This window comes from Harmonia axyridis, chromosome 6 (genome assembly GCF_914767665.1).
Source record: "Harmonia axyridis chromosome 6, icHarAxyr1.1, whole genome shotgun sequence".
In the NCBI taxonomy this organism is placed as follows: domain Eukaryota; kingdom Metazoa; phylum Arthropoda; class Insecta; order Coleoptera; family Coccinellidae; genus Harmonia; species Harmonia axyridis.
The window spans coordinates 39682445-39695203 of record NC_059506.1 but is presented as its reverse complement, the minus strand read 5'-3'; the positions used below and the strand labels follow the sequence as shown (position 1 = coordinate 39695203).

The window sequence follows — 12759 nt, the reverse complement described above, 5'->3', positions numbered from 1 at the left end:
TATTCTTCATACGTCTCGATTTTTTTCAGATTGATGCCTGACGAGTTCACACCTGACGAGCGTTTCAGCCAGGTGAGCGTGAACTCGCAGCTGTCTACGCCGCAAGACGTGTCCTGCACCCACATACTGGTGTTTCCCACCAGCGCGACTACCCAGTCCTCGCAGACGGCCTTCCAGGAGCAGCACATAACGCCCGAACTTGGCGACGAGGAGATATTCATCGCCCTGAACGACGACATGCCCGAGTGCATAGACGGTATGAACGACTTTAGCGACATCTTCAACTGGACCGACTCTGGGACCGGAGGGGGACAAAGCCCTAACGGTAGGTGGAACAAATGTTCATACGTAGTATGTAAGATATCTAACCTCGGAGAAAAGATAGAGGTACCCTCAGAAGTAAATAGCGTTGTATTGTAATCAATTGCAACAGTATGATGATAATGTGTGATAGGAAAACAATCAAACCTGCAAAATTTACAACTAGAGGTACAGTAAACATTCCAGTGACGTAGTCAATTGTTCCTCAATAAGGAAATATAAATAAATTATCATATTTCAAAATGAAAACTAGCTAGTTTAATTTTTCTTTAAGAAGTAATGAAGGAAACCTACAAATGTTAGCATCGAATTAAGTTTTCGATATCTCGCAAATACTACGCCTATGGACTCAAAACGTGACTTGCCTGAGATAGGTTAGGTTTTCAATTCCGGATGTTTTAAACACTAAACATGTTTTTCGAGTTTTTACCATGATTAAAATTATCAATATGTAACTTAAAATTCACAAACTTGTATGAAATAACGCAGATTACAAACCTAAAAGTTAAATGAAGTTAACACTCAATGTACTTCTAGATGTGGCATGCAATAACAACAACAGAACGGTGTTCCCAAATCCTCAGAATATTCGCAAAACATCTATGCCACAGAACGGAGGAAAGTTTACTTCTTCCTCAGAATGGCAACGCAGTTCATTATACGTATTTGTAAAAAAAATATTATAGCGATGTCAACAAATGCTATAAGGCACTTCTATATTTTCTTTCTTCTTAAGATGATGGTAACACTTACATTTTTATTTAATTTTATGCTGGCTTATAGTCTGAGGAAGGGGAGAAAAAAACTCATATATAAATAAATTATTTAATGATACAAAATATACAAGTTAAAAAAACACAAATAGTAACAATTTATATTTCGATTTCTAATTCTTTTTCTTTCTCATTGGCCCGTTTTTATTCTTTTTTTTTTTTCAAATAAGAAAATGCTTAACTGACAGGAGTTTTAACTCATAGACACTCTACCACACATCATTATCACTGATTTCATATCGGTCCATGTAATCTTCGCAGACTAACAATTTATATTCTCGATTCATTACCACCGCTTTCACTCTGCTAATTGATTCGATTCAATAACATCGTGAAAGTGCCTTCCCCGTTGGAAATTATGAATAATGGATGGTCATCGGTAGTGTCATCTAGATCTTCGTCCGATTCTTCATCCGATTCTTCATCTGATTCCTCACCTTCAGTGGTAATGATGAATAATGGAGGAGGGCCATTACCTTGGGTAGTGGCATTGTCTGCGACAATGACATTATCGTTGTTAGCAGATTCTTCATGAGATTCCTCATCTTGGTCTGTTTCGTCACTGTCTAACCCACCAAGTTTAAACGTATACACATCTTTAATGTGCTCGTATGGTATGGGCAACGTCAGAGGTTCTCTGCACATTGGACAGGAGGTCCCAGGGAATGTGCGAAGCCACTTATGCAAGCACCTTCTATGGAATGTGTGCTTGCATTTGGTCAAGCATATATTTCCACTTAAATCAGCTAAACATATGCTGCATGACTCTCTGAATGTTATGCCTCTAGAAAATAAAGATACAACTTGATTATTATTCATTCCATATAGAATACATTTATAATATTCTTCAGTATTTTTTTTTTCAAACAACAAATCTATAAATTTACATTTGGCTGAAAGACCTTCAGATAAACTTACGAACAAGTAGTGAATTCAATAATATCAATTGAAACAATAATTTTATAGATTCACATTAGTTACGAGATATTTAAGTATTAAGTTCATTTTTTTTTTATTTATTCTCAATTAATTTTTAATCTCATTGTTAAAGATGATTCAATTCAATTATCAATCAATAGTTACAACGAATAATACGAAAAATGGGCACTCACTAATGAAATTCATCAAAATGCCAAATTTACAGAAGAGAAAAAACATAATGAATTAATAAGTAACAAAAAAAAACTTTTTTATCTCAAAACTGGATGTTACTATTATTGTAAGGCAACGAAAACATATAAAAGTAAAAAAAAAAAATTCTACAATTCTACCTCCAAAAACTAAAGATATCATTATGTTATTCTAAGGCATTATCAAAAATATAAAAGAAAATTAATATCGAATTCTTACCTTTCCTTGCAGTCCATTAACAATTCCAGCAAAGACATCCTGATTAAATAAAAGAATACAAAGTGTATATGAAATAGAAATATTAACACATCTATTGACACTACCACAACTAGTTATGTGTATAGTAATTTTGCTACTAACTAACTAACAGGGTCTGCACATTGTTAAAGATATCAGCATAGAAGAGGTTACTTTTTCTTCTTCTTTTCTTTAATTTCTACCATCATTTGATAATAATTTTAAACATTGAAATTCTTCTTCTTCATATGTTTAGCCAGAGGCTTGTAAATTCTCTTCAATTTTCGAAAAAAACGTACAGAAAAGAAAAAAAGGCTTTTCTTTTTCTCCTATCGAGCGAACTGTAATAGAAAATTTGACTTATCAATTTTTATGTGTTGAACTCATTAATCCTGTTAATTTCTTTAATTGAATTTGTTAGATATTTTATTATTTATAATGTATGTTGTTTACTACAAACTTCTGATTCTTATCACAGTCACAATTATACAAACGTTTCCCGTAGAACCCTTTTTAAATGATCATTGATCGAATTCTGATTTTGTTTAATGTGAATTATTTCGAGGAATTTCCTGTTTTTTTTTTATTTTTTGCTTTATCGTATCAATTTTTCATACCTAATTAATTGTAGGAATGACATTTCCTCATGCTCAGGAATGAAAAGATTAAGGTGCCCTCAAAAATAAATAGCGTTGTATTGTAATCAATTGCAACAGTATGATGATAAAGTGAGATAGGAGAACAAAAAACCTGCAAAATTTACAACTACAGGTACAGTAAACATTTCAGTGGCGTAGTCAATTGTTCTTTAATAAGGATTAATATTTCAAAAATCGATATTGAACTTGAATACAAAATATAAATAAATTATCATAGTTCAAAATGAAAACTAGCTAGTTTCATTTTTTTCTTTAAGAAGTAATGAAGGAAACCTACAAATGTTAGCATTGAATTAAGTTTTCGATATCTCGCAAATACTACGCCTATGGACTCAAAACGTGACTTGCCTATTTTAGGTTAGGTTTTCATTTCCGAATTTTTTACATACTATACATGTTTTTCGAGTTTTACTATGATTAAGATTAACAATATGTAACTTAAAATTCACAAGCTTGTATAAAATAACGCTGATTACAAACGAAGAGAATATTGTGATTTATTTTGATTTTTCATTGAAGGTTTTTAGTGTTTTTGCGTGCTCATTGTATGTAATAGGACTTATTGTATGAAATAGGTTATTTTGTATTTTTATGTATTTTGCTACTATCAACTCAGATTATTTATGTGCAATTTTTTCATATAAGGAAGAGTGGAAGATCGGCTTTGGCCGAACTCTATTCCTTTTGACTTACCTGACATTATGTAGGATTTAGTCAATAAACATTATTATTATTATTAAAAGTAAAATAAAGTTAACACTTAATGTACTTCTAGATGTGACATGCAATAACAACAACAGAACGGTGTTGCCAAATCTACAGAATATTCGCAAAACATCTATGCCACAGAACGGAGGAAAGTTTACTTCTTCCTCAGAATGGCAACGCAGTTCATTATACGTATTTGTAAAAAAAAATATTATAGCGATGTCAACAAATGCTATAAGGCACTTCTATATTTTCTTTCTTCTGAAGATGATGGTAACACTTACATTTCTATTTAATTTTATGCTGGCTAATAGTCTGAGGAAAGGGAGGAAAAAAACTCATATATAAATAAATAATTTAATCATACGAAATATACAAACAAAATAAACAAAATAAATAAACACAAATAGTAACAATTTATATTTCGATTTCTAATTTACCACACATCATTTTCACTGATTTCATATCGGTCCATGTAATCTTCGCTGACCATATCAGCAATGACTTCGGCTTCGTCGACGAGTGGCCAATAATCTATTATTAATAATAATTATTATTAAATTGATATCATCGTCTTCACTGTCTTCAAATATATCAGACTCTTCATCATCGTTAGCCTCTTGATCAGCTTCTTGATCAATGTTAGCCTCTTGATCGGCTTCTTGATTAATGTTAGCCTCTTGGTCGGCTTCTTGATCAATGTTAGCCTCGGTGACAGCTTCTCGATAGTCTTCGACGGCATCGTTGTCAATGTTAGCCTCTTGATCAGCTTCTTGACCGATCTTAGCCTCGGTGACAGCGTCTCGATCGTCTTCGACGGCATCGGTGTCTTCCTCGTCTGTGTCTTCGTCGGATGTGTCTTCGTCGGATGTGTCTTCGTCGGATGTGTCTTCTTCGGATGTGTCTTCGTAGTCGGTGTCTTCGTAGTCGATGTCTTCGTCGTCTGTGTCTTCGTCATTGCTCGCTTCGTCTGCATTACCCACATCCAATTCATATACATTGGAGTCATTTGAAGGTTCTTCACATAACGAGGAATTCATTTTTAGAGGTTCTCTGCATATAGGACAGGACGACCCATGAGATCTGCGAACCCACTTTCGCAAGCACCTTCTATGATACACGTGACAGCATTTTGTCAAAGATAGGTGTCCATTGAATTGAGCTAAACAGATCGTACAATTCTCTTTGAATGTCATGCCTCTAGAAGAATAAAAAAAACAACAATTATTAAGCATATAAAATTCATATAAAATACATTTATAACATTTAAGACATTAATTATGGAGTATTTAAGTAAAAATTTCGATTTTTCAAAGTATTTTTTATTAGTTTTTCATTAAAATGTTGAGAGGATTTCAATACAAAGTAATTTTCCGGTAATTAACAGCGAACGATCTAATGTACAAAATGGGCATTCACAATCGTTTATCACTAGTTACCTTAGTTTCATTTTGTAAAATATCATCATATTTTATAATAAATAAAATTCATCAAGAAGCCAACAGAGGAAAAAATCGTGAATTAATAAGTATCGAAAAACTTTTTGATCTCGCAAATTAAATTTTATTATTATTGTAAGGATGTAAGGTAACGAAAACATATAAGTTGAAAAGAAATTCTTCTACAATAATTCTACTTTCATAAAGTAAAGCATTATCAAAAATATAAAAAGAAAATTAATATCAAATTATTACCTTTTCACACAGTCTAGATACAATCCCCACAAAGTAGCCATTTTGAATATAACAGCAATAATAAGTATGTATACACAGTACCAATAGTAACTCAACTATTAACACTAACAGAACTATTAATGAGTGTAGTAATTTTGAACAGGGTATGGTACATTGCTGAAGTTCTCATTATAGAGGAGAATAATTCTTCTTCTTTTCTTTAATTTATACGTTCATTTGATAATAATTACAAACATTAAGATAAAACAAGCAAAAACAAATAATTCTTTTTTTTTTGTTTAAAATTTTCAATTAAAAAGTTTATTCAAAAGTTTCATTAAAATGTTGAGGGGATTTCAATACAAAGTTATTTGCCAGTTATTAACAGCGAACGATCTAATGTACAAAATTGGCATTCACAATCGTTTATCACTAGTTACCTTATTTTCATTTTGTAAAATATCAAATCATATTTTATAATAATATCTTTTTTAATAAATAAAATTCATCAAGAAGCCAACAGAGGAAAAAATCGTGAATTAATAAGTATCGCAAAAACTTGTTGATCTCGCAAATTAAATAATAAAAAATAATTCTTCTTCTTCTCTTTAATTTATACGTTCATTTGATAATAATTTTAAACATTGAACTAAAACGAGTAAAAACTATACATTGAGTAATATTGAACATAGTTATCCTGTTCAAATAAAATTTTCTAAATTTAAATATTTGCTTTATATTTATTGAATTCGTTTTTGGGTGTAGCATTTAAATTCAACAGAAGATTTCTAAGGTCAAAAGAAATACTGTTCCCTTTACCATCTATTGTATTGTTCTGCTTCGTTCACCAATAAATGAAATGAAAAAAGTAAGTTTATGATTGTTTTTCTAATAAAGGGTAAAAATAATCTTTCTATTTCAAAAGTATCCGTTGAACTGTCCTAAATTGGTGGCACTAGTGTAGCTAGAGGGTGAAAAGTCAAAAACGAGTGTGAAAGAAATATAAATAAAAATCTTAAATCTAAACATTTATATAACTTTCACAATATTCATATTCGTTTTTCAGGAAGCCCAAGACGAGAAGAATCTGGTCCGGGCAGTCCGGGAGGCTGTGGCAACAACATGGGTCGTCAAGGAAGCCCCTACCAGTCTGGCAACAACAAGATGGGCGATTCCGATCAGACAGAGGAGGTGGGAACTCTCCTCCAGCAGCCGTTGGCCCTGGGCTATTTGGTCTCGACCGCGCCCACCGGAAAAATGCCAAAGTGGTTTTGGTCGCAGTGCCCCCATCTCGAAGGCGTCTGTCCAGCCTTCCTGAAAAACGCCCTACACCTGCACAGCCCCAACGTGCAACAGAGTTCCGACGATCTCTTCCAACAATCTGCAGTCACTTCCCATCCTCTGGATTCCACCTACACAACCGACGTTTTAAGGTTATTTCCACTTTATTTTTCTAGGGAAATTTTTTATTATCCCCGTATCACATTAGGCCTTCTTTGTGTCCATTTCTGAACGAGCATGCCTATTCTTGGCTAGATTATTTTTGAAATATATTATTATTGTTTCATTTAGAACATTCATCTACATTTTTAATCAAATGACGCTTCATCGGTTAGCTTTAGTGGAATTGGGATGAAGAAAAAAATTTTAAATAATTTAAATATATTACATTTTATTTACACAATATTATTTATACAATATTTATATTTATTTATTCAATGTCAATGATTATATCAAAGATTTAATTATACAATTAAAAAAAAAGAAAACCTTCCGGATGGAATCGATGAATCATGATTCATCGCTTCGATTTCATATCAAATATCCGGAAGGTTTTCTCTATGATTAGTGATGTCCTACATAATGGGCAGGACTCATTTGAATGCGCAATCCATTGCTGCAAGCACTCCTTATGGAAGCAATGAGTGCATCCTGTGAGGTATATCTCTCCTGATATCTCGCTGAGACAAATACTACATTCTCCTCTTAGTATGTCCCTAGAAAAAAAAATATATACGTATTAATTTGTTGTTTGATAGGTACAATATGATTATTATTCATTTCATACACATTTCTAACACATATAGAATAAAAATTACACAGGTACAGTGGAATTATGATATTTCGAGAATTGTTAAAAAAATTTGATGTAAATCTTTGCCTTTCCATAGAGTCTAACAATATTCTATCAAATTCCTTCCGAGTCAAATTATTATGAACAGGGATCGTAATTATTGCATCAATTTGACTTACAGATATTGTGAAAATTTATTCTATATATGAAATTAAACACTGTTGAACTTCTACTAAGTTTATGCAACTTTTCGGGCTGTGCCCTGAAAAAGGGGGCACTTCCTTAGTTGAACATTTCAATATTCAACCTAAAGAATGTCATCAAAGAATATGTTTTTTATTTTTGATCATTTTTATCGTATTTAATTCATCACCCTGGTACAAATAAACATTTAATAAAGGGTTAAACTGTCCTATCTTATCACACTCATTTCAAGAATCATTTATCTAATGATTATATAGATAGAAATTCTTGGAATGGCCATTAACCCCATTAGGTAAGCCATTACAAATTGACAAATAAACATTTTAAAAGTACTTAAGAACTCAATTTGAGCATTATACAAATTAAGCCATTTTAAGCCATTACAAATTGACAAATAAACATTTTAAAAGTACTTAAGAACTCAATAAATCATTATACAATTACTTACTAAATAGATAGTGGAATAATTCTTGAAATTTTTTCTTAAACTTTTCAAATATCTGTTTGTAACTAATAGATGGTTTAATAAATCTCTGAATGACTGTAGTTTATTGTGTTTTTCAAAAGGAAATATCAAATTGTTGTCAAAAATATGAATTCGAGTTGAATCATGTTGACATAATTTTTATTGAAATATAAACAACCAGTTTCCCAAAAATCGTCAACTACCTACTTTTATGTTGAAAGACTTGAAATTCCTGTACTGATGTGAATTTTTCTTTCAGATATGTTTTAGAGGGATACAACGCCCTGTCGTGGCTGGCCTTGGATTCCAACACGAAGGACAGACTGTCCTGTCTGCCTGTCCACATGCAGGTTCTCGTTCAGCTCTATCACACCACCGCAGCACTAATCTGAGTCGCCCGCTGAACCCTCGGCCTTTCCAAATTTTAAACGCGCGCCCTCCGACAATCGGGAACTGTAAAAAAAAAAAAAATTTGATGGGAGATCGATCGGGTTCGGTTCTTTTCCATCCCCCCAGGTTTTTCGGTTCCATCGGTGATCCATCCAAGATTCATTTCCTGCGAATTTGGTTATCTTTGCGTTACCAAAAAAAAAAACCAACCTGAAAATTTCCATTCTGAGAGAGAGATGTCGTAGCCGAAACGAAATGGATGTTTGGTTTTCACGAACCTCGGAGTTCATTTTATTTAAAAAAAAAAAAACACGTAACCTTCCATTTTGAACGAATTAAAATACTCGAAGTTTGGAAAATAGATTTCGACCCGAATCTATATATTTTTTTAGAAAACATGTGTATATACCGAATGAAAAACTGTATAATATTTTTTAATTTATAGAGCTCTGATTCTTTGTTTTTAATTCCTGTACAAACTATTGTGATATTTAGAATTTATTTCGCCCCAACGATTGACCTTTTTAAACCTAGACTTTAATGCCAAAAAGAATTTATACTGCAATATTTAAGCGGAAGAGGGGTTCAGTGGTCTTACTGAGAAGAGTGCATGGTGTTTGTATTTATTTCACCTATTTTTTATTTTTTTCAACAAATACAAATGTTATCGTTTGTTTGTTATAATTTTATTGGTTGTTATGATCTGTAACATATTGTATTTAGAACGGAAAATATTTATTTATCTCTTTTATTTTGAATTGTACAACTTTTTCTGTATGTACTTCTCAAAGAAAATCTTTTTCGGTGTATTGGCAAATGTTTGTTGATTATATCCAGATCGTATTTGTTTTTGATAAATTTTGGACTTTGAAGAATTGATAGTGGAATTTTCGAAAGTATTTGAGATGTTTCTTAAGAAGGCAACAAGGACGTTGAAACATATCTTCTGAGGGAGCTCACACATCTGAGAAATTCTAAACGATACTAAAAAGAAGCTGTACATTTTCTAGCTGATCGTTTTCTGTCTAAGATGTTTTTAATGTTTGTATATACAGTAAAGTGAACTATGTTTAGGTAATATTAATCAAAAAGAAGCATTTAAGGTTGGGAATTCTCTGAACCTTCAGTATTTGACTTTATCGTATCGATCTCTCTATTAATGTAAATTGAGAAAAAAAATTGCTGGGGCCAATTTGAAGCGAATGCAGCCTCAGAGGAGAATTGCAGATCTTCAGAACAAGACAAATTCCCCACTTCCTTTCTTTTGGCTTTCGTTTAGGGAATATGCATGTAAACTGTTAGAAATATGGCGATTTTGCCGAATATGGGATAGTTTTCATGTAAATTCTTGGGAATCTGTGATTTTTACTTTGTTTACCATTTTATTGATGTAAATATTGAGCTCTGTCCATGTCCAATCTGATTTAACAGTATTGCTGTTCATACCCATACTTTTTCATTCGTGTTTGTAGAAAAAGGTAGATAATGAAAAAAAAGCCAACTTTTTGGAAATTTGATGCAACCCTATCAAAAAAATGAACATATAAAATATATTTTTATTATTTAACATATAGGAATGTTGATTCTTGTTCAAAATGAAAAATGTAAATTTTTCTTGTGTACATAAAACTTAGGAGTACTTGTTGTATAAATATGTCAATTTTAGGGAATTGGGAATAGTTAAATGAATTTGTACATATTTTAATGATATTAGCTGAATTAGTGAATATACATGAAATGTTAATAACTTTATAAATAATTATATACAGATAATTAGGCATTACTAATAAACCTCTTCATGAGTAAAATTACTATTGTTTTATTTTGAAAAGATCACTGAATTAAAAGTGAACGCATATTTTGCTTCACTTCAACTCGTCGCTGATTAAGGTATACTGGGCCTCTCACAGATGGCACCGCCTGTGCCAAACCACTCGTTCGTACCAAACTTCAAATTTTAGCACATGGAGTTGAGTCTAGATCGAGATATTGAAGATTGACTGACGTCACATAAGTGTTATTATTATTATCAAAATTTTCTCCCCTCAAATGAATTTTAAACAATTGTGAACAACTTTGGTGGTTTTGTGTCATCGTTACTTCTAGAATTCCTATCGGATTTTGTAAATTTTATATGGTGATTCATGTTGTGCTTACATAAGGGTTTCAGTTAGTGGGAAAAATAAATAAGCATGGTCGACCAACACCATTTTTATTTGTTTGATGTGGCATAGCTCAAATTAGAAAGGACACTTTCTATAACAGCGTTTGTGTTTGCAATTCGTGTTTTGTTGATTGTGGAATTGTATTAATGGCGAAAATGTTAATTTTTCAAATATTTATTAACAAAACATGAACATTACTTTGAAAGCAACTTCAAGGTTCAAAAAAGAATATGTTTTTTATTTTCGGTCAATTATATCTGATTTAATTCATCACCCCCATACAAATAAACATTTTAAAAAGGGTTAAACTGTCCTATCTTATCTTATCACACTCATTTCAAGAATTATTTGTCTAATAATAATATAGATAAAAATTCTTAGAATGGCCATTAACATCATTAGGTAAGCCATTACAAATATGACAAATAAAAATTTTAAAAACGATTAAACTGTCCTATTTTTTCACACTCATTTCAAGAATTATTTATCTGATAATAATATAGATAAAAATTCTTAGAATGGCCATTAACCTCATTAGGTAAGCCATTACAAATATGACAAATAAACATTTTAAAAGTACTTAAGAACTCAATTAAGCATTATACAATTACTTTCTGAATAGATAGTTAAATAATTCTTGAAATTTTTTCTGAAACTTTTCGAATATCTGTTTGTAACTAATAGATAATTTAATAATTCCCTGAATGACTTATTATTAGATGAGTAACAACAGTTTGTATTCAGTTTTTTTTTTTTAAGTCAAACTATTATAATTATCTTACTTTTAAATCTTCTAATTATTTTTAGAACATTTGGACTTCATTAGCCGTGTAGTTTATTGTGTTTTTCAAAAGGAAATATCAAATTGTTTTTAAAAATGTGAAATTAAGCCGGTAGAATTTTTTTTTACTAAATTTCTATTTGTAACAGCTTCATTGGAATGAAATTGTAAATATTGCAATATTGGGCTAACTGCATGTTTATCTTTAGTTTGTTTTGAATTAATTGAGGTATTCCTGGAATGAAAAACTTCTCTGTTAAATTAAATTTTATTTTTTTATGAATGAATTACTAACAGAAAATCGACTTTTAGGATATTTAGAGTCTTGTGTTTCATATCGATTCTTATTATATTTGTAACCTAAATTATTCAAATTTGTTTGGGGAGACCATTTTCTTCTAGTCCTCATTAGTTTTTTAGTCATTTCCTCAAAGACTTCTTCATCTCGAAGTAGTTTTCTTTGGGGTACGTGTCTCAAAGAATATTTCCAATCACCAGTCTCCTTTAAATCTAAGAGTATCAACAATACTTGATTAAGAGTTAGACTTTTTCCTGAACCACCAGCCCATGATAAATATCGGTCTAAAGGAAATTTTGCCATTTTTATATTCTGCTCCTTTGCTCTAGCTAAAGATAAAGGTGCTTGGTTTACTTTATCCACTATTGCTCCAATTATATAAAAAGCATCATGGTCATAATCCTTCATTTCTTCTCTGCAATGGGGAGTTAAGTATATTAATTTGTCTTTAGGAAATAAGTCTAAGTAACTTTCTTGATGTACATTTAGCGGGAACTCAGGGTTATATAAGGTAGGTATACATTTATGAAAGTGATAAGCTAATGGAGATGTCTTATCATAGTTGCAAAAATGAAGATCATATGGATCTTTATGAATTCTGTTATCACCAAACAAAAACATTAATTGCTTGGCACAATTGGAATTTTCACGCTCTGTCATTTTATCATGGAAACCACAATCAATTATTAATTTTTGGCCAAATGTCATAGCTCTCATGGCTTTTGAATTATGTAAATCATTAATGGTTTTATCCCTAATCCTCAGGAATATATTATTATGTGAAAGATCATACAATTGTACAAATTCTTCAAGTGGTACATGTTTTGGTGGTTTCGTTTTCTTGTGTTCTTCTAATTGTAATGCTCTTTCTTTTTTTTT

The 12759-nt window shown here is 31.4% G+C and overlaps 4 protein-coding genes across 7 annotated transcripts in view; 1 reads left to right on the top strand and 3 right to left on the bottom strand.

Moving 5' to 3' along the window:
* Positions 1-8930, top strand: part of LOC123683380 (mediator of RNA polymerase II transcription subunit 13) — a 46179-nt gene extending 37249 nt beyond the window's left edge. For all 4 annotated transcript variants that reach the window (XM_045622390.1, XM_045622388.1, XM_045622387.1 and 1 more), the window contains 3 exons: positions 30-325; positions 6569-6935; positions 8506-8930. In XM_045622390.1, the coding sequence (XP_045478346.1) occupies positions 30-325; positions 6569-6935; positions 8506-8638 (796 nt within the window). In that variant the 3' untranslated portion in view covers positions 8639-8930. The remainder of the gene's footprint in view (positions 1-29; positions 326-6568; positions 6936-8505) is intronic.
* Positions 336-3344, bottom strand: LOC123683390 (putative RING-H2 finger protein ATL61). The gene is made up of 2 exons (XM_045622402.1): positions 2445-3344; positions 336-1878 (listed from the first exon to the last, which is right to left on the bottom strand). The coding sequence occupies exons 1-2, from the start codon at positions 2480-2482 to the stop codon at positions 1401-1403; spliced, it is 516 nt and encodes a 171-aa protein (XP_045478358.1). The 5' UTR covers positions 2483-3344; the 3' UTR covers positions 336-1400.
* On the bottom strand, positions 4068-6486 carry LOC123683387 (serine-aspartate repeat-containing protein C-like). The gene is made up of 2 exons (XM_045622398.1): positions 5524-6486; positions 4068-5029 (listed from the first exon to the last, which is right to left on the bottom strand). The coding sequence occupies exons 1-2, from the start codon at positions 5562-5564 to the stop codon at positions 4324-4326; spliced, it is 747 nt and encodes a 248-aa protein (XP_045478354.1). The 5' UTR covers positions 5565-6486; the 3' UTR covers positions 4068-4323.
* A 2906-nt stretch (positions 8931-11836) lies between the features above and the next one.
* On the bottom strand, positions 11837-12488 carry LOC123683375 (mitochondrial ribonuclease P protein 1 homolog). Its single transcript, XM_045622384.1, has 2 exons — positions 12355-12488; positions 11837-12295 (listed from the first exon to the last, which is right to left on the bottom strand). Exons 1-2 carry the CDS (start codon positions 12363-12365, stop codon positions 11851-11853), a joined length of 456 nt encoding a protein of 151 aa, XP_045478340.1. The 5' UTR covers positions 12366-12488; the 3' UTR covers positions 11837-11850.
* Between the last annotated feature and the right edge of the window lie 271 nt (positions 12489-12759).